At 35.4% G+C, this 22,941-nt stretch overlaps 1 protein-coding gene across 12 annotated transcripts in view; it reads left to right on the top strand.

Moving 5' to 3' along the window:
- Nucleotides 1–22,941, top strand: part of LOC105464217 (bone morphogenetic protein receptor type 1B) — a 393,013-nt gene that overhangs the window by 333,774 nt on the left and 36,298 nt on the right. For 8 of the 12 annotated variants that reach the window (XM_071093297.1, XM_071093292.1, XM_071093298.1 and 5 more), the window contains 3 exons: nucleotides 9,940–10,099; nucleotides 20,021–20,123; nucleotides 20,979–21,081. In XM_071093297.1, the coding sequence (XP_070949398.1) occupies nucleotides 9,957–10,099; nucleotides 20,021–20,123; nucleotides 20,979–21,081 (349 nt within the window). In that variant the 5' untranslated portion in view covers nucleotides 9,940–9,956. Of the gene's footprint in view, nucleotides 1–7,839; nucleotides 7,886–9,939; nucleotides 10,100–20,020; nucleotides 20,124–20,978; nucleotides 21,082–22,941 lie in introns of all 12 variants that reach the window. The other 4 variants (XM_071093294.1, XM_071093295.1, XM_011711884.3 and 1 more) reach the window with 1 other exon arrangement.

Here is a 22,941-nt window from a genome sequence, read left to right as displayed (position 1 = left end):
CTTCCCTCTTACACACTCCTGTCTAGTACTTACATTTGGCAATTACGTGGCATTGTGACATCTCTTTTATTGTTTTCCTGTACTGTATTTCGGCTCTCCATATGTAGTTGATTTGTCTCACAGTGTTCTACGTGTGGCTGATTTGTCTTACAAGCAAGATTGTTATTTTATTGAGGACACCGTCAAGTACTCTGGGTCATTGTGTTACGTAAATGGATTTAATGATTATTTGCTAAATGAATCAATGCACCAAGAGATGAAAGAAAATAAGAAATTTTGGTCATCCTTGAACAAACTTTCAGTGTGTTTCTTAAGCTGAAAACCTTATATTTTTATAGACTGTTTGTTCACCGTGATTAATCTAGAAAGGAAGGAAAAGTAAAAGGCAGTAAAATGAAGCAAAAGAAAGAGGAATTGAAGAGGAAGAGGAGAGCCAGGAAGGGGAAAAGATAATAGGGAAGAAAAGGAAAGGAAGACAAATAGAAACAGGAGATAAAGGAGTAGAGAAAAGGAAAATGGAATAATAGTAAGAGTCAGCAGCACATAAAACAACAATTTATTATTATTGACTCTTACTATATGCAAAGAACCATAGTTGATGCTTTATGTGGATTTCTCCTCTACTCCAACCAGTGAGTGCTGCTACTCTCCACATCTTCTATAAGGAATGTTAAGTCACTTGCTAAGCCCATAAAAGTAGCTAGGCCGGAGTTTGAACCTACTTGCCTCTTTTACCCTACGTTGTCATCAAGTCTGCCTCCACTGCTCAGTGACCATACGTGATACTGCTTTGTCATCTGACATTTCACCCCTGCACAGCATGTCCAGAAATTTAGCACCAGCATCTTCCCTTACCTGTCTCTTACCTGATTTCTGTCTGTTGAAGGAAAAAGATTACTGTGTAGGTAACATCACAGTTAATATTAGAAAATCTGTTCTTTCCCTACATATGATTTTGCTCTGGTATTTTTTAATAAAAATTGTATTTATATTTTGTTACTTTACAGAAAAGTTTAGGTATATGTCCCAACTTTTTATTTAGTGTGTGTGTGTATGTATATATATATGTAAAACTTTTTCCTAAATTTTTGCTGCAAAGAGCATAGAAAATGATTTATTTGAAAGTACTTTAGTATAAGGAAAAATGGTTAGGTGATGAAAATGAAAGTCGGGCCTTTAGAGTTGAAAAATTTAGACAATGAATTGAGTTAAATGATTCAAGGTTTAAGTGTTAAAAATTAGTGATTAAACTATCTGATATCACAAAAAGTTATTTAAAAAATTAATGTTGTTTTAAAGTTGTAATCAGAGTTTTATTCCTGTGTGAAATAGACTCTTAAAAAAAAAACTGTGAGTATTTAAACTAGTTTTGGTTAAGAAAGAAAATGGGCGTTGATTTGCATTATTTGTTATCATAACAGTACAAATAGCTATAGGATGGGTCATTCCCAAAGTTGTTGCTAGCCAGTTTAGTACTTTCAAGTTTTTCTTCCACTAACCTCTTTACCCTGGACGTTTAAAGTGCAAACTTCTGTAATATGAATTTCAATTTCTCTTCTTGCCCCTGCCTGCCCTCTGGTGTAGAGGGTGAAGAACAGTGATGAGAATCAACATTTTGTTAAGTTTTGTGATATTCAAAGAGTTTAAAAATGAAAAAGATAAAAGACGATAAATTATTAGTAGACCTTGTGTGACACAAAATGATTATATGTCACTTTTTAATGAATTTTAAAGACTCATATCCATTTCTAAGTGCATTACATATTGAATTTAATATTACTGAATTACCTCTGTTGTTCATACAGATTTTTCTCTATGTGTTTAAATGTGACAGTGGATTTTGATACCCTTTTGACTGTTTATAACATAAAACAGTCCTTTATATCACAAATTAAAAATGTTTTATTTATGATATTTTTGAACTGGTAAGAATGTTACTGAAAAAAAACTAAACATGGTTAAAACATACTTTAGGATTTAATGGATTGATTTTGAAGGTAAAATGTAATTTTTGTAACATTGTACCCATGATATGTAATAGTATGAAATTTTTTTACATTTTACTTTTGTTCTGCATTTTCTGTAAAAATCATGTATAGGAGTATATAATAATATAAAATAATATAGAGATATTTTTAAAATAATGAACTGATTAAGTGTATACATTAAAGAACAAGTTATTTTATAATGTTTATATGAGGCTTCCAACTCATTATTGTCCACTGTTTTCAATTAAATACTTTAAAGAAATTATAACTCTATTTCCTACTACAAGAGATTCCATAGAAAACATGTACATAGCTGAAAACATGTATATAACTGCAACATATTTTCCAGAAAAGATATTCAGGATATTCAAGAAAAATAACTTTCTTTTTAATCCTTGTAATTGAATGGAAGTCACAATGTTGCATTCTGATCATTAGGTAATTTCATGAAATTTGATTAATTTGCCTGAAAAATCTATAAACCTATTTCTAAAGAAATATTCTTAATATTCTATTTTTCTATTATTCCTTATAAGAATCATAAGGAATATAATTTAGTCATGGTTCAGTAACACACAGTCAAACATCCTATGAAAATCATTCTTTGGTTTATTTGCATGCCAAAAATCCAGCGATCCTCTGAAAAATGAGAAGCAATTTTAGAGTGGCTTCCAAAAGCCTTACTTTTTATTATTATGATAATTTAGTTAGTAAACTAAACTATAACTATATAACTATATATGTATGTATATAACTATATATATATAAACTATACATAACAAACTAAGTGAACTACACATGTGTAGTGTCTGGATTTATACTGTTTTAAAGATCAGTTATTAAAGAGAGAAAGAGGGAAGAAGAGAAGAGAGGGGAGGGAGGGATGGATGAAGGAATAAAAGAAAAAAAGAAATAGCAAAATGGAATGGACTCTTAATGAGTGACTTACTTGATATAGTATTTATTCCTGAGAAATTTCCTGAAAGGATAATTTTTCTCAGTTTTTTTCTTTATATTTTCTCTCAGGTTTATTCATGATTCTGTTTTAAAATATTTATTGCAAACCTATAATTATTTAAAATGCAGTTGGGAAGAAATAATCAACTTTGTTGACATTTGCTCTACAATTAACTAGAAACTATTCACTATTTGACTTTCGTTTTTCTTTTTTTGAGACAGAGTCTCGATCTGTTGCCAGGCTGGAGTCCAGTGGCGTGATCTTGGCTCACTGCAACCTCCACTTCCTGGGTTCAAGCGATTCTCCTGCCTCAGCCTCCCAAGTAGCTGGGACTACAGGCACGTGCCAATCACGCCCAGCTAATTTTTGTATTTTTAGTAGAAACAGTGTTTCACCATGTTGGCCAGGATGGTCTCCATCTCTTGACGACGTGATCCGCCCATCTCAACCTCAAGTGCTGGGATTACAGGTGTGAGCCATCGCGCCCAGCCTGACTTTCTTTGGTGAAAAACTTTTTGTAGATTTTACTCTATTGATTTAGTAAATAAAATGTACTAAATTACATTTAATTTTTTTAATGGTTAGATACCTTCCGGTTGTTTTCAAGGATTATCATTTTTTATAAAACTAACACAAAATCAAGTAAAATGAGGATTTAATTAATAAATATTTATATGAGTCAACTAAATCAAACTTTTATCTCTTTTGATGGCTGCCTTTTTCCTGCTTCCAATGGAAGGATACTAATATAATAAAATGTGAGAAGATATATTCTTATATGTTATTTTAGTCAGATATCTGATATTTGGGATATATCTTCATTATTGCTAATCCACTGGATGTTTGTTAATCATCTTGATGTTTACATTTATTATGAATACCTGCCATTTGTCTTTTCTTCTATTTATTATTTCAGCATCATAATTATCAGACAAATTCATGTTTTCATAAAATAATTATTTCTATATATGCATGTAATTGTCTTTTTCATGTCATAGCTGATATATTCTCTTTTGTTTATGATCCAAAATGCCTGGCTTGTATCTGTGAGACTGGATTTTGTACAACTTCAGTATGACTAGATATTAAAGTAATCCTTTTATAAATACCTTTGCATAATTATAAAGTTAGATAAAACAGTCCAGTTTCTCATTGGCCCTTTTCTCAAACGTGGAGTACACGTGAAGAAGATCTTACCATCTTTCTTTCTCATAGTTTTCTTAGCGTTTAAGGTGAGTCTCACCAGGTTCATTCTGCTGCTGCTTCTCTTCCGCCTTGCCTTATATCTGTTAAGCTACACATTATCAATTGTTTGTTTATTTATTTTTGAGACGGAGTCTCGTTCTGTCGCCCAGGCTGGAGTGCAGTGGAGCAATCTTGGCTCACTGCAAGCTCCGCCTCCCAGTTTCACGCCATTCTCCTACCTCAGACTGAGTAGCTGGGTCTACAGGTGCCCACCACCACACCTGGCTAATTTTTTATATTTTTAGTAGAGACAGGGTATCACCGTGTTAGCTAGGATGGTCTCGATCCCCTGACCTCATGATCTGCCCGCCTCGGCCTCCCAAAGCGCTGGGATTACAGGCATGAGCCACCACGCCCGGCCATCAATTATTTTAAAGTTATCAGGTGATTGGTAATATTGTGACTTGTGTAGATTGTAGATTTCCCAACAATTTAAGCACACATGTAAACATAACACATGAAAACATGGTGAGACATCAGTGGAGTTAGTGTTAACTACCAAGCCATAGTCGTTGGTCCCGAGCGCAATCCTGTCACGAAGCTTAGCTAGAGAAGCTCCTTCTTGGCTGGATTCTCTTTTGATGTCCAGTTCCTCATTGTTCACTGATGTGCTTTATTCCACATCAGGATATGTGACTAATACTTCCTTAGATTGAGTGGACAAGGAATTTGTAAATGCATTTAAATAGCTCTAACTATTATCTGTCCTAATTTGCTACTCCATAGATCCATGCAGATGTAGAAACAGGAATGTAGAAAGAGGAATTATGGCCCCTTTGAAAGTAGATTGTGAAAATTTCATAATGCAAAATTCAGTATTCCCTGACAGAGATAATCACATTTTTCTAAAAGATGCAGGATTTTCATGCATTTCTTCAGTACCTATATGGCGATATAAATCCTTCTCTACATCTCTCTCTGTTTCAAACACACACACACACACACACACACACACACTACAGTAGGTTTGTTTTTACATAAAGAGATTTATTTATTTTTTTTTAAAAATCCTCCCAAGTTCTCCTTTCCCTGTCGCAACTACACCTGTGCCTCTTTTCATTGTTTTGGCATTTTCTTCTATATCTCTAAATAAATACTGTACTACTGCTTCTTTATTATTCAATTGTAGGCATTACCTTTGACTTTCCACTATCAAAGATGAGGATTTAGTTCTTTTTTCCCATCCCTGCTTCCACTACATATGTACATATTCCAGTCTCCCATCTGTAAATATTTGGTTTAAATATTTGGTTCCTTAGTCCCCTGTGCTCATTACAAATGCGTTTCCAGACTCCCAGTGTAATTTAAAATATATAAGTCATCTTATTAATTTCTACATCTTAAGAGTTCTCTCTTCTAACATTTTTTGACCTGCCTTCAGTGAGACCTGCTTGCTCCTGAAGTCCTAGGCAATGTCTCATCTTATTAGCCACATTTACCATTATCTTGGAGGTAAGCTTCATCTTCTCTTGGGAAGGACCTACCATTAGCAGGTACCTATTCCATCTTTTTTCTTGTTTATACCTTGGATGAAATATCCAAGATATTTTTCTTGTTTATACTTTGGATGGAATATCTCCTCCAATAACTTTCTGAGAAGGATACATGGAAGGTAAATTTTTGAGACTGAAAATATTAAAATGCTTTTTTTCCCCTACCCTCACTCTTAATTTGCCCAGGTATTTATTTCTGATACGGAAAAATTTTCCCTCAGACTTTTGAAGGCATTGTTCTATTTTATTCTAGTTTCTAGGTTTTCTGAACAAAGTTCAATGCCATACTTATTTTTTATCTCTTTTCTCTTTCTCTCCCTCACTTTTTCTCTCTTTATAAAAAACATTAGGGTGTCTCTTTGTCTCCAGTGTTACAGGATTTTACAGTGACATGGCGTGGATCTGTTCTCAGGTGCTATATGGGTTCTTTCAAATTAGAAACTCATGAGTTTTCATTATGAAAACCGTGCGTGATTATTTGATGATTTTCTTCCCTCTGGTTTCTCAAGTCTTTCTTTCTAGAGCTAATATTGTTCAGATGTTGAATCTGGATTCATGCTCTAAGTTACTTAACTTTTCCATCCTTGTATTTTGTACTGTGTTGTAGGAGATTTCCTAATCTTTATCTTTCAATTCACCTGCTGGGATTTTCATTTATGCAATTATATTTTTAAAGTTCTTTACTTGTTATTCTCTTTTTAGAGCAATGTGTTCTTGTTTCATGATGTAATATATTTTTGTAAGATGAGGGTATTAATAATAATTTTTAAAGTCTTTATTTTCTTTAATATAATCTACTTCTTCCAAGTAGTGTTTGTTTTATTCTCAGTCTTTGATGTTTGAGGTTTTTTCAAATATCTGTTTACCCTGAATTAGTGGCCCATGTGTATGAGAATGGATCACAGAAGAAGTGACTGGAAGTTCTGTTGTCACCAGTGGGCCTCACGTAGGATAACATTGCAGGGCTGTTTCACTGAGAAACTCACAGTATCACTATCTTTATGCTCTTTGTTCTTGACCTGGTCGAATTACCCAGTAAAGAAGGCGCATACCAGGCTGCATTGAGTTCTGGAAGCCATGTGGGGAGGTGAACTGGAGGAGGCACCATCCAGTGTGAATGTTCACTGAAAGTTGGCAGTAAGATGGTACTCCTGTCCTCTTCTGTGCTTGTTGTCCTACAGTCCTTGGCTTCGATGGTAAAATGGAAAAATAAAGAAGGCATCTCAGTGATACGTGTATTACTTTTACCCTTCTTGTCTCCTGCAGGGGTAGGAAAGAAATACTGCTAGCCTGTAGGGAACAGGAAAGGATATCTGAAGTTCTAATTACTGTACTTATAAATATATTTTCAGCCTCCTTCTGTTTTAATATCCCCTTCCCCCTTTTAGAATTACTTTTAGAAGTACTTTATGATACCATTTCTGGAGCTTTTTGGGGTTAAGCGGTAAAGCTTTGCTTCTTAGCTTTTCCCCACATTTGGCTTAAGAATCAGCTTTTGTAGATTTGTTATCAATTCAATATATCAGAGTTTCCTCTCTAATTATTAACTCTGTTATTTCATTAGATTATTCAAAATTCATACAAGATGTGCATCTGACTTTCTCAAACAGTTTCCTGTAAATTTTGTCCAAAAAAAAATTGTTGATTGCAGTGGGTACCTGTGGCATATGAGAAGATTGTCTTATGCAGAATCCCACCCCGAGCCACAGCAATTTTGATTCTGTAGACAAGTGACTGCTTGTCTTTCTACTTTTCAGGCTTTTATTGTTAGTGTCTTCTCCCTTGATTTCATAGTGTAGGTTCATTTTCTTAGCCCCTTTTTCTCTTATGAGAGTGGGATTTGATAACTAGAATACCCTGTAAGTAAAACAAAAAATTATGCTATAACATTCTTTCTTGTCAGTAAATATATTTCTACATCAGCATTTTAATGGATATATAGGAATCCCATTTTACAAATATACCTAATCCCCTACTGTTGTAAATATGGGTTGTTATAAGCAATATTGCAAAGAACCTTCTTCTAGCCAAATTTTATACCGCTCTTTAAAATAAATTCACAATGTGACAAAATCATGAATTTTCTCTTAAAATGTTTCTTAGAAAATAGCATCTTACTTCCAATCACATGAGGATGTTTTCTTTTCTACTTTAGACCATTTGGTGTCAGTGTTCCATTTAACAGCTTTTCCCACCAACTGGTAAGTTCTGTGTATGTTTAATTCATCCTAGTTACACAGGCTGTGCCTGGAAAATGGGAGGGCGCCCAATACCTATTTGCTAGTAGACATTTGCATCATAAATGAATTTTTATTGTGTTTTAAAGCATCAAAAATAAAGGGTCTGGTGTGAAAGAAAGCAGGAAGTAATAAGTTTTAAATACTCTATTTTTATTACTTGGTCTGCTGAGGTGACTCAGGTCCTAAAGGCAGTAACATTGAGAACCAGATTTAAAAAGAAGGAGCTTACCACGAGAAGGTGAGATATAGGTACACCTACACACACTACTCTGGGGTACCAAGCGGTGCTACACTCTCATGTGGACAACCTTGGAACAAATGGCTTTCAAGATAAGGCAGTGACGTGAACTATTTAACTTCACTTTATTTGGAAATTTAACCTAAGGATGAGCACACTATTATATAGAAATAATAACATGTATTGGAAGTAATTGTGTGGTTGGAATACATATTTGCTTAATCTGGTGGGTTTTTCTAAGTGGAGTCTACAAGTAATTTTTTTCACAATTATATGAGATCTTGTTGAATATGCACATTTCCTGGCTCGCCTGTGACCTGCAGAACCAAAATCGCTGTGGCTCGGGGTGGGATTCTGTATATGACAATCTTCTCCTATGCCACAGGTGCCCACTGCAATCAACATTTTTTTTTTTCTGAACAAAATTTACAGGAAACTGTTTGAGAAAGTTAGATGCACATCTTGTATAAATCTGAATAATTCAATGAAATATTAGAGTTAATCTTAGGAAATTCTGATATATTGACAACATATTTTATTGCTTTTTCAACTTTTTTTTTCTGTAAGAATTTGAATAATTAGTTTAACATGCAGAAGGTCAGGAAAAATTATCACAGATTTAAAAAAATAAACTTCTAATTCTCTGATGGAACCATTACCTGCAGACATTCATTTTTGGTTGAAAACTATAAAAAATGTGTGGCATATCTTGTACTTCTGACCTAGAATTTCAGTTTTTTTAACCCAGCAATTTTAAAATATTTTTGTTGATCTTGGATTTCACTATAGATAAGCTAAATGTGTTATGAGAGAGATTTTAAATTGAAAATTGCTCACGGTGACAATTTATGCAGTTACATGGCATATATAAGAGCTCTTACTACAATGCCTGAAACAAAATAGATATTAATGAATGCATGTCCTCTTCTATGTAACAAACATTCTAAGCTGTTGACATGAGGTTTGGTGTCTATAATTATCTCCATTTTAAGGATAAGAAAATGAGTCACAAGATTATTTATAAAGTTATCTAAGGACAGCTAACTTAGTAAATAGTAAAGCCTAATGTTGAACCCAGAACATCTCTTTCTGAGAGATCATGTCTACCAAGGTGCCTTCTATCAAAGATGGTAGAAACATCACTACAGTAATAGGTAGGCACTTTGCATTTCCCCATGCTGATGGGGAAGATGTATCTTTTGAAATATGTCTTGATGTTAACTAAGTTTTTATCTTCTTACCCAATTTTACAGATTAAATATTTCTAATAATTTATTTTAAAAGTACACAGTATACCTAAAGTAGAGAAACTCTGTGATATGGTAGAAAGACAGTTTTAAAGCTTAAACAATTTGAGTTCAAATGCTGTGGCTCCATAGTCTATTGGCTGTGTGCAGATCTCTTAAACTTTGAATCTCAATTTTCTCATCTGAAAAATGGGGATGATAGTATTTACCCGTAGAATTGCCAGATATAGTAGAGGTTGTCTATATAATGTCTCGTTGAGTTCCTTGCACTCAATTAAATATAGCTGTTAACAATTTAATACATAAAAGACCATCCTGAAAGGATATGGGTCTTTCTTTATTCTGTATGAGGCATATACTGGGGTAAAAGACATGATTTTAATCAAAATACCAAAATGTCTGCTTTTCTGTTTAAATCTTTAAGTATCTTGAATATTTCATTTTAGAATGCAATATCATGTTTTCCATTGAACAGAAGACTGGGGTAGCCTACCCCACAGATGCCTAACTCTTACTATTTCTTCTTTCAGCAAACTTCCTTGATAACATGCTTTTGCGAAGTGCAGGAAAATTAAACGTGGGCACCAAGAAAGAGGATGGTGAGAGTACAGCCCCCACCCCCCGTCCAAAGATCTTGCGTTGTAAATGCCACCACCATTGTCCAGAAGACTCGGTCAACAATATTTGCAGGTTGGTGATATTAATGATTGAAAGCTAGCTTTAACAAAAAGCCACGCTTTTTCAACTCTGCAACTGTAGGCTAGTGTTTCAAAGAACACATTTTAGAGAGCAGTGCCTAACACTGTCATAAACTCTTAGAGCTGTGCTTGTTTTAGAGAAATACTGAATTGTGTTTCATCCTGAAACAATGTTCTAAGATTCTTTTTCCTCCCTCCAGACAGCACATATACACATGAACACAGACCTCAGATCCCAGGCTCCTTGTAAAGGTGCAAATGCCAATGATTTTCTTTCAAAAGACCTGGTCGCCACAATTAGTTAAACATCAGGGGCCATCATATGCATGTGATTTTGTCTGTCTGTTTGTTTGTTTCAACCATTCATCATGCTGATGTTGTTTGTATTTTAGAAAGAACACCTAAGCTGCTGGGAAAATTCATAAACTGACTCTGGGAAGCAGTACAGTGGTAGAGCTCATGTGATTCCACCAGTTGCTAAGAAAGGCATTTTCCAAATTCTAGAAAATACTCTTTAATCGGTGATCATGTTTTTATAGATACTTTATGACATTTGAAACGACTGTTTGGCCTTTTTCTTCCTTACATGCGTTTATGCAGCTCCATCCATTCCTCTGATCACTATAGCTACATTTACTCCTTACGGTAAGGTCAACAGTGAACAAAGAGCTATAGCCTAACGAAGCCAATGTGTGCCAAGAGAGAAGTGGGTCAGCTATTCGGAAGAGCATGGCCCTCAAGAGTTAAAATGTCAGAGAAGCAGAGTGTACCTTAAGCTTCAAGAGGGGGTGTGGACTGAAATAGGAAGGTGGACTGCTAGGTTTAGAGCCCAGGTAGAATATTTGGGCAATCATTTCAGGCTTCATTAGCCAGAAGGTATGCAAAGCTGGGTCGAATGCTTTTTTTTTTCTTTCTGAGAAGTTTTTTTAAAAAGTTTTTAAGTTTCCCACGAAGCAAAATCTAATATAAGTATAAGCTTACCAGGGTCTTCCAAGAACCTAGTATATTTAGCACAAGAAACACATATTGACTAAGTAACACAGGGAGGAAACCTGGGTATATTCATAAATATATATCTCATTTAGTCAGCAAAACAACTTATTCTCACCTTTAGACAAATGAAATTTCAGATTGGAAGAGGTCTGGTAGTTTGACCCTTGTGCTACAAAGTTGTGACCACTGAATTTTATGCCAAGGTAAAATGATTCCAAAGCTCAGTTTTTTCCAGGGAAACACTGCCTCTTTATAGTAAATAGAAAAAGTATCAGGAAAGTTTAAAAATGTTTGAAAGAAAGAAAATTAGCAGGAGGAAACAAAGTAGTGTGGGGTATTTTACTATTGTGTCTAAGTCTGTGGTATTCAGAATACATCTGTGTGTGTCATTTGAGCTATTGTCCTGGTGATCAGGATTTTCCAGAAATAACCTGGTTTCAAATATTTTGTCCTATTTTCCTGATAAGCCATTTGGGTATCCTAAGTGGATTTGGTAGAAAGTATTCAGTCAGGGGTATCTGCAGTGGAAATTCTGTTGTGGGAAGAAGCCCGGCATGTTCAAAAGAAACTGTTTCTTTCTAGAGTACAGGGAGTAGGAGCAGGGAATAGGAACAGTAGAGTACAGTGGTAGGAGCTGTGCCTGGAGACAGGTCGTATAGTGACTGTGACCTGGTGGGCGATATTGAGAATGTGATCTTATTCCTAAGGGTGTTGGGAAGCAAGTGAAGGGAGTTTTGCACAGGAGTGGCTGTGGGTAGACATGATCTGATTTGTTTCTTTGCTGCAGAATATTGGATATATTAGAAGGAGACAGAAGTGAATTCAAGAATAGTTAGGTCAGGGAAATTGAACAGTGGATTGGGTAAAATCAATTTATGTGCAAGAAAATGATCTTGAGCTAGGGTGGTGCTGGTGTAGGAGTTAATGGGATCTGTTTGAGAAATATTTAGAAGGTAGAGTTGTGTGATTATGAATTAGATATCATCTAGGAGGACAACCAGAGAGCCTTTACAAGTTCCCGGATGTAGATTTAAATGCATGGGATAGACTTTTAATGAAAGAGGACAGATGAAAAGAACCGAGTTCCAATCTGGACATGATACATTTGAGGTTTTTGATATATCTGAGTAGAGGTATCAGTATGCAGTTGGATATGGATCTGGGACTCAGAGAAGAGGTTGAGGAGAGAGGTCCAAGTGCACAGAGCATTAGTCACTGTTTGCTGTGAAACAGATAACCTCAAAACCACAATGGCTTATAATTAAAGACATTTATTTTTCATTCGGGGTTTATAAGGGGGCTGTATCTGTGCTGCAGTCTGTTTGGATTGGGTGAGCTTCACTTCTTGCTGCTTTTTGAGTTTGAGTTTGAGCCTGCTGCACATTTCTTCATTTTTCTTGTTTTAATTTTGGACCAGCAGCTACTCAAGGCATATTGTTTCTCTCAGGAGTGTGAAGGAGTAATCTTTTAAAGTTTCTGCTCATATTGTGTCCTCTGACTTTGAATTTTTCAAATCAAGTGACAAAATCAAGGTCACAGTCAAGGGGAAGCAATGTCCATGGTAAAGTATGAAGAACTGGGATTATTAATAGAACCATCTACCACAGTATGACTTGACCATGAAACATTTAATGCTTAGGTAAAGGGGATGTCTGCAAGATACTAAAGAATTCACAATAAAGCAGTGAGTCTGGTGTCACTGAAGCCAAGTTTACTTAGAGAGGTAGTAAGGTCAGCTATGTTGGATCTGTTAGAGTAGGATAAGAACTGAAACATGGCAATCAGATTTATTGACACTGATAACTGCAGTTTAGAGATATTTAATGTAGTAGAGATGGAAGTCAGATCAAAATGGGTTATGTATTATATGGTTATCAACCTTTCATTTATGATAGCAAAGAAAAAGTAAACAAAAATACAACAGAAAGAAAAACAGCAACAGTAAAAATGGAACCCTTCGAAAGAACACAGATATACCATTGCAGTCAACATCAGTGGGTTAACTTTGTAGAAGTTAACAGAAAACTAAAATTTATTGAATTTTTTATGAATATTAGCATGTTTACTTTTACCTTTCTTTATTCATTGTAACAATCTGATAAAGAATGTAGCAGTGTCTAGTTTGCAGTGTCTAGTTTGCTAGGTGAGAATTCCGAGGCTCTAAAAAGTTAAGTAATTTTCCATAGTCATGATAATATGATAGAAAAATTGTGGCCAGGACTCCAAAGTCCTGAATTCTTGGCCAGCAGCCAGTTCTGGCATTGGTTTTCAAAGAAGCAAACATACACTCTTGAGTAAAAGGCATATGTATTTTCCTAATGAAGTATTGATTCCAGTTGAATCTTCCTGTGAGCTAAGATCAGTCATATGTGAATCACAGGGGCTACATTTGTTTCTTTGTCCTAAGACCTATATAAATTCAGGACTTTCTACTTCCATTCCTGTAAGCACACTCTACTCTCTACCTCCAAATCGGTACTTCTCAAGCTATCTCTAGTGAAAGGTAATTTTCCCTCCACAATAAATTGTATACTGATGATTTGCTACAGTATAATATAAAACAAATTCTTAGAAAAATTAATTTTTAAAATACTTGCAAAATATACGCTCCATTTTTATTGCCTATTATTTACCTTCAACAGACATAAATTTGTTCCTTTAGATTGCTATACAAGTTTTCATTTTTAAATTCACACCTTCACAGATCAGTAGCAAGCAGTTTGCTGACCTGCAGGGAAACACACCTTGAGTGATACTGCACTAAGTGTTACCCTTCCAGGTAAAACGGTGTAAAGGATAAGGCTGTATTTTCTAACGTGGACCTTAGAAAAGGGCTGGTCCAAATTTTCTGGCCTGAGGCCTTGTACCACCCAGATGTTAGTCAAACTGAGTGTTGTGGTAAGTTTCATCTTCATTATCACTTCCACCTAGCTGGAGAGAATAATCCAAAAGGAGGCAAGAATCAATTGTACTTACAAGAGAACCTGAAATTCCACATGCTAATTTAGAGGACATGTGCAAGGTTTTAGAGGCTTGTAAACTTTTCAGTACCATCAGTTACTCTACCAGCCTTCACCAAGGCCAAAGTCATTCTTGGCTTGATCTCTGTCAGGTGCAGATACAGCTGCTTCCAAAATCCATGCCATTTCCATTGATCATGACATTCACATTAAAGGATGTAGTACAAACACAGCATGACTGAATACAGTAATAGAGCCTTTTTCATATCTATATTTGAAAGTAAGGGGTAAAGCCATTGTCCTGTCTCCCTCGAGATAGCGTCTGTTTTCTAAATATCTTTCCATATGTCACTTTGCGTTGTAATCCATCCAGTTCCATTTTCAGATTCTTCTCCTAGGATGACAGACCATCACTGCATACCTTGAGTGCTGTAGTTTCCTTGAGTAACTCTTCTTATGTGGCTTTCAACATGCCAATGTTCTGTTTCATTTTCCTGTCCTAGCAAGTGTTATCTCAGCCTTGTTTATGTATTTTTTTTTCTATATAATCGAATCTGGCTTTGCATATCATTCCTTGTTTTACTTGATGTGGTCTGTAATCACATATTTGTCTCTATCTCACCACCTCTCTCAAGTCCCTCCACTTCCTCACGAATGTTAAGCATTTAAAAAAATTACTTTTGACTGTTTTCTTCAAAGACAATCTTTAATACTTCTTTACTTATCTTACTGGTTTCTTACCAAGAATTCTCCTGGCTGGGGAGTTTTCAGGGTTTACAGATATAATAAATCAAATGGAATGTTTGTGCAAAGGATGTGCAAATGACACCAGACTGCTTAAATGAGGAATTAGATAAGCCTCCAACTCTATATCCTGAAGAGTCTCAGGGGGAAGAAAGAAAAGCGTAGGGGCTCTGAGCCTTTTAACAAAGCGTGTGTTAACGCAGGTTTTAAACCTCTTGCTGAGTGTGGTGGTGTGTTTTCAAACAGGTGCTCCTGACCTAAGGTCTCAGAGGATTTAAGTGTGCATTGTTCCAATTTGTTTGCACATTTTACCTTGCATTCTGAATGTCATTATAAACCATCCAGGGTTTTATTTTTTCCACTGTTGCCCAGGCCATTTAAATATTGATCTATATAATTATTTTTTTCCGGCAGAAGATGTTGATTTCAAACCATTGCACCTAAGAGAATGGTGGGTTCTTCATGAGAACTTCTAATTCAGTTGTTAGAGGCTGAAATTTAAATTCACCTATGGAGGCTTTTATAAGGAAGAACTCTCCTTTTGTGCCTCTCGTGAGTCATCAGTGAGAATGTTAGATGGTCCCAGTTTGTTGTTGGAGTTAATAGAAAGTGATCGTGCAGGGCACTTTAAAGTTATACAGAGAGAACTATTGAAGATTTTTGAGCAGAGACAAAAAATGTGAGATTTATCAGGCCTGCTGTATGGAATGGGTTGGAGTCAGGAGAGGAGAGAGGAAGTTCTGCAGGAAGGCCCTCAGAGCCATCGAGGTGAGATGTGGTGAGGGTCTGCATTGGGTGAAATTATACTAATGCTGGTTGAATGTAAAAACTGAGACAATTTCAACAAATCATGCACCTCATAGAAAAAAATAAACAAAATGCTAAATCATTTGGTAAGGGTATCAGGGAAGGATATCTGATAGTTACATGATCTTGAGGATAAAATAAAAGGGGCATCTCTCACATTGGTACTTTGTCATTAATGTTGTAACTTCACCTTCTGCCAATACTGTGACCCCTCAGAAGGAAAGCCAGGGAAGGGGAAAGTAGACCCACATGTATTTCATGCTATATTCCCTCCACCGCTATGGGAATCCATCATCTAAGATGATAGGGGAAAAAAAGTAGGATTGTATTACTTTGATAATTACCACTACTCAGCATTCTTCTTCGATTACTTCACAATCGGTAGAAAACACTTAGGTAGCTTATGATGTCTCCCTGTTCCTGGAAGTTGAATGACTTTTCTCTTTTCCAGGATTGGTGGCCTTCATAGACTATGAGTTCCTCAAAATGCACCCTTGCATACTCAGCACCCAACTCTGCTCGAGTCATAGTATGCTTGATAAGTGTAAAACGTACCACTGTTAACAAAGCTGTGAGCAGCTTTCAGCTATTTTAGTTAATGGACTAAAAAGCTGCACCATTTAAATGGTAATTCTAAAAGTCATGTGTATCTTTGCATTTACCTGTGACAAAAACTGAAAACTGACTTTGTTCCCTTGAGTGTGAAATAGATATTTTAGAAGACAAGGTGTTCTTAAGAACTTGTTTACGGATGACCTAAAATCAGTTAACCTTTAAAAATCAATTCTGACTAAAATGTAAAAGAAATTCAAAAGAAATGTAAGAGTTGTTGTAGAAAAACTGTTAATCTTTCCAGCCAGATGCAACTGAGCAGATACCCATCATATAAATATAATGCTTTCAAATTTCCTGTCACTTGATTGAACAGAGCAGATAAACTCTTTTTAACTAATACTTTAAAAAATTGTTTTACAGTTAAATGAATCTTTATAAAGATCTAAACTGTTAGAGGAAAAGTTATATAAGAGTCTCTTCTCAACTGTGGTGGCTATATGAACAACACTGGGGTTTACAATAAAGAAACATAAGATCTTAGTGGAAGAGTAGAATTAAAGAGACCAAAGTTTGGGTAACCCTTGTAAACACTGTACTCATGTTAAATAAAGATGCGGTCAATGCAGTTTTAGACATCTTATAAAATTGGTTTCTAACCATTCTACAACAACTAATGAATGAGTTGGGTTCCAGAAGACTGTGTTATAAATCTATTTTAACCATAATAAATGAAATAAATTCTTGACCATAATAAATGCATCTATTCTCTGAATGCATATCTACCTAAAAAGAGTATTGCTTGGTCCCTTGAAGCTTTAAAACAGGTAGACACCTTTCTTGCAAGTGTATGTTCACCTGGGCACACTGAAAATATCTTGAGGCAGTTAAATGCCTCATGATTTTTCTAGATGTTCCTTGTAGACTGTCCTTTACTTTTGGAATATTTGGAAAACTTAAGGAGCCTGGAACCTGTATAATCATCCAAGAATTGGAACAAAATTGTTTCTGTTTTCTTTTTCTTTCCTTATCATATTATTTTTCTTCTTTCCCTGAATCCTCTTCAAGAAAAACAAGACTTGTATTATAACTGCTTTGACTTCATGCAGTCTTTAAATTCTCCCGTGCTTTGCTTTTTCATGAGTTAACATTATGTCAAGAGGCAATTAGCACTGATGACTGAATAGCTTGTGCACTCAACTACTGTTTCATTTTGCTATCACTTTTCTTTGTCTATAACACAGGGACAGCATTTTTGAAATGTTACATCAATTGTCGTTTTATTTCATTCATAATCATTACTAAAGTTCCATGATTCATCCTATGTTCATGTATATATCTCACTTTCAATTTTGTTTAAAATTATTTCCACTTTTATTTCCTTTGTGATTCTTCATCTTACCTTTTTATCACTTTCAATACTCTGGGAATGAGGGTAACAATCTATATACAAAACTAAGCTTGAACATGGCAACCAGGCAGCAGAATGTTCACATAGGCCAATGGTAGGAGTTAATTGTGACAGCCTGTAGCCATCTCTTAGAGTGGGCAAAATTGATTAGCTTTGACTGGGGAACACAGCTTTGTTTCCATTTGTACTTGCTTTAGGGTTGAAAGTTTTCAAGTAATTCTTGAACTTCTGTAATTGTAGTGCTAGTTTCCGGTTGATGTTCCTTGCTGGAGAGCAATGGCAGTGGGAAGCATAGAAATTAATTTGCTTTGTGGCAGCTAATATGCCATTGAAATGCTCTCTCACCTCCTTTCTTGTCTTCCAACTAAATATTTGATTCCTTTGTGAATTTATGGCTTATGAGACATGGACTATTTTCTCAGGGTCTCCCTCCCTTTCCCCTCTTTATATGTTTAGCTCCTCTCTCTTTGTAGACAAGGGGTATTTTTAAAGCTTGAATTTACTCTCTCTGATGTTTCTTTATATTTCCTAGGACATTGTAGCAGTAACTTGACAATAGCTTTACCAGCTTTTTCTTTGCCTTTTTTTTTTGATTCTTAAAAGTTGTCTAAAAGTACATTTCTATTTACTCATATTTTGAGTAAGAAGAACCCATGATAAGGAGAAATTAGTCTTTAGATTTAATTTAGGATACTTCTCTAGCCCCTATACCTTCGTGATATCATAAAATTAGAATGACTGTGATTTCTGATAATTTTTGAATTTTGATTTTGATGAGAAATATAAGTTATACATGTAGTCTAAATATGACGGAAAAGAATAAAAAAGTCACAGGTGTTACTTGTTCATATTTTTAAAGTAAATTTCTAAGGAACAGATTTTTAATTATTTCATTCGGTGTTTACATGTTTTACGTTTTTATAGCAATTTCAGTAAACTGGTTAAAAAGGCCCAAAGAGTTCAAGGCATGGGCCGTTCAGAGACAATCTTTCTTCCACAACAATATTCATGCTTTTTGACCTTGGTCTAAGAGAAGGATTTATCATTGGTCCTTTTTAGCCATTCATTATTAGTATGTTTGAATTTTGTTGTGCTGGCTCTTATTAAGTGAAGTATTTTGGATCACTTGAGGCTTATAAAACAAGTAAACAATTCTGAGGGTGTTGATAATAACTGAAGGGCTAACATATAGCAGCATGCTGCTACCACTAAGACAGAATAGACAAACCCACAAATCATGGCTAATACCATTCTCAGAGCTTTATTCCCATGACCTTTCAAGATTACATTGCCATATCTGTCTTGGACGCTGAGCATGCGTATGTATGAGAAAAGGATGGAAATATAGTTTAGCACTTTATTTCTTAAAACATTCAGTGCTGGCATATGAGTTATATTGAGAGTCTTCACAAACTTGTGAAGATATTAATGTCTGTTTACAAACAGTTCTATATATAACAGATTTGTTTTTTATTTTAGTCCTAAAGGGCATAGCAGAAAACACATGGTGAAGTGAGAGGCCCTTGATTCAAGGCCCAGTTCTGTAACTGTTGGTTCTGTGACCTTGTATACGTTTGCTACCCTTTTATAATTTTAATTTCCTCAATGTAAAATGGGCATAATAATACTTTATTTTTCTTATTGTTGAGAGGATTAAATGATGTAGAATAAGTGAAAACTATTTTTAATCTGGAAAACCATACAGAATTTAAAATTTTCTTTCCACTATCTTATCAAGATCCCTTCTTTCTGTTGCCCATCTTTCCTCCACCCCCAAATGAAGCCCATACATCTTACAACAAAGCTTAATTTCTTCATATGACAGGATATCCCAGAAGCAGAGGTACTAAATGTAAGAATCTCAGTTATGCTATGCTGATCCTAACTCCTACCTGTCTTTAGTTTTTGTGCTTTAATAAGAAATAAGTGTATTTCACTGTCTCAGAACAAGTAGAACAGGATAAACAGTCACCTGCCTGGATTGACACCCTTGCACTCCTTGTCACTAACTGTAAGACCTTTGAAAGTTACTCAAGCCCTCTGAGCCTCAGTGTCCTCATATCGAAAGCAACAGTAGTGCTACCTTCCTCACAGAGTTTGTCTGGATTTGTCTGGAAAAGTAGTATCTGTGGAGGACCAAAATAAGTGTTCAGTAATTGGTATCTATGGTTGTTCATGGTAATTAATGATGTATGTTATACGGAAATGTTAGATCCTTCTTTCTCACAAGTTTCTGGACAGAGGAGATGTTACAAAATATTTTTATCTTTATTAAATCCATTTTCATAAAAGGAAGCTTTTGGATTGTCTTAACAAATCATTGACGTTCTCCTTGTTGGAATAAAACAAATGATACACATCACTTATTTCCTTTTTCCCTAGATATACACACACACCGACTCTCACACACACATTCTCTTTCTCACTTTGCCTGTTTGATCTTCAGCACAGACGGATATTGTTTCACGATGATAGAAGAAGATGACTCTGGGATGCCTGTCGTCACTTCTGGATGCCTAGGACTAGAAGGCTCAGATTTTCAGTGTCGGGTAAGGAAGATAACTTGATTCTGTAACCTTTCATTGGCTAGATTTCCAACAAGTTTCAAGCAAGATAAAACCATTCTTTTTCTTGGCCAGCCCATTTTTAGTATAGTCACGTGCTGCACAAAAACATCAGCAACAGGTGGTATGTATGATGACAGTGGATGGTGGTCCCATAATATGACAGCACCATATTTTGACTGTACCTTTTCTATGTTTAGATACACAGATGGATACTATTGTGCCTTAATTGCCTACAGTATTAAGTTCAGTGACATGCTGTATGGATTTTTACCCTAGAAACAATAGGCTTCATCTTATAGCCTATGTGTGTAGTTGGCTGTACCATCTGGGTTTGTGCAAGTGTACTCTGTAATCTTCTCACTGTGACAAAATCACCTCATAACACATTTCTCACAACGTACCCCTGTCTTTAAGTGACACGTGATTGTAATTTAGAAAACTGAAATTTTCCATTGGACCAATTCTTCCTTCATTTTGAAATCAAATATTATTTTTATTTTTGCGGTTAACTACTTTCTTAGTGTCCCATTAGAGTATCTTCTTCAAAATCCAATTTAGCTTGTTGCATTAATCCAAACCTTCTTCCTCAGTTTATACAATGCACACTAGTTATTAGAAATGTAGTAGTAATTTTGTTGAAATGCAGAAGTTGCAGTAAGATAATACATGGTAACTTGAAATAAATTAGCTTATAGAAGAGAACATATTTAAGGTGTTTGAGTGAAATTATTAGAATTTTAAATTAGTTCTCTAAATAGTGAAATTTTTAAAGTTTTAGATGATGTGACTTTGAAATTCAGAAAAAACTCACTAATAGCTGTTTGGGTTCAATTATAGGACACTCCCATTCCTCATCAAAGAAGATCAATTGAATGCTGCACAGAAAGGAACGAATGTAATAAAGACCTGCACCCTACACTGCCTCCACTGAAAAACAGAGGTAAGCGAGGAAGGCTTCCAGGCTGGAAAATCATTAGGTATCATGAAAATAAAAACTAAAAACTAGAATCATTCTCTCTCAATCTACCTGTACCACTTGCCACTGCTGGAGCAGAGCACTGAGACCAGATGACATGGAACCATCATTCAAAGACATGTGAAAGTAGTTTGTGGGAAAAAGTCATATGTGACTTCACTTTTATGACTTTTATTTTTTCCCACTTCTGTTCAGAAAATTGCTATTCCTAGAGTTTATAGTGTATTTCAGGGTGGAGGTGGGAGATAGCACTCTGCTTCTCCCTGAAAGTTATTCAGAAGTTGTAGTTCACCCAAAAACTACCATTTGACTATATTTATTTTAAAAGTAAGACTTGTAAAGGACTAAATTAAACATTATTTGCTATATGGCATTTCCTTTTGTTTATGCTAGAGTAACACCTTTTAGTCAAATCATATCAATATATTGATAAAATGGGGAAAGTGTCCAAAAGTTTTCATTTCAAAACTTACCCATTTAAGTGTTGTTACTTTAAAATGACAAATATTGCATCCCAAGAGACCTTTTGTTTGCAACATCTCTCATTTTCCCTTTCTTCTCCTCCTTGCTTTCACCACACACGGACACACAGACACACACACACACACACACAGATTTTTTTTTGTTGTTGCAGAGTTTTAAGTCCTAAATATTATCTAAGTGATTTAAAGTGATTTTTCATGATTGATTTTATTTCTTGAGAACAGAAAAATCTTTCCAACATAATATAATAGAATTTCATGACTTTATTTTGCTCTTTCTATTTTATTTTTGTTTTGTTTTGAGACAGGGTCTTGCTCTGTCACCAAGGCTGGAGTGCAGTTGTGTGATCATAGTTCATTGCAACCTCTACCTCCTGGGCTTAGGCAGTCCTCCCACCTCAGCCTCCCCAGTAGCTGGGAAAACAGGTGCACACCACCACACCCAGCTAGAATTTTGTGACTTTGATAACATTTTTTAATATTTGTTCCTGTTCTAGCCTAGAAAGCTATACAAGATTGATTAATAATAATTCACATCAAAGCCTCACCGGCATTTTTTTAATTGTGGCAGGCAACATCCTAGGTATTAGGAATACAGAAATTAATGAAGAAAATTATTCCTCCCAAGAAGTGTACATTGGAATATAAGAGAGAACCATGTCAGTAACTATATTTGTTCAGGAATAACTCAGTAGTAGAGTTAGATTATAAAGTGTATTAAGGACATAATAGAGTGAGTGACTGGCTCTGCCTGGGGGAGGAGGTTGTCAGAATAGCTTCTTAGAAGTGATACTTGAACACGACTTTAAGGATGAACAGGAGTGTGCTAAGTGGATAAGGCAGGATAGGCTAAGTATATAAAAAGTTTAAAATTTAAATGGCTAGCGTTAGCCAAACATTCTGCTAAAAATTACGTTAATTAATCAATTTTAACCTCACAGCAGCCCTGTGAAGTACATAGAATTGTTCTTCCAACTTTAAAGATAAGGAAAATGCAGCACGGGAAGGTTTATTAACTTCAAGTTTGCATAGCTTATGAGTAGCAGTGACTCTAAACAGATGCAGTAGTAAGTGCAGAGGTCTGGTTTGTAATATTTGAGAACCGTTTACTAACTACAGGAGTATGAAACAGTATGACTGGTTGGAGAAAATCTCAGAATTAAGAGATGAGGACTGGGCACAGTGACTCACACCTGTAATCTCAGCACTTTGGAAGACCAAGGTGGGAGGATTGCTTGAACCTAGAAGTTCAAGACCACCCTGGGCAACATAGCAAGGCTCCATCTCTACAAAAAACAGTTTTTAATGATCTGGGCGTGGTGGTGTACACCTGTAGTTGCAG

The sequence above is a fragment of the Macaca nemestrina genome, chromosome 3 (assembly GCF_043159975.1).
Source record: "Macaca nemestrina isolate mMacNem1 chromosome 3, mMacNem.hap1, whole genome shotgun sequence".
Classification (NCBI taxonomy): Eukaryota; Metazoa; Chordata; class Mammalia; order Primates; family Cercopithecidae; genus Macaca; species Macaca nemestrina.
This window is presented reverse-complemented; position numbering and strand designations above follow the sequence as displayed.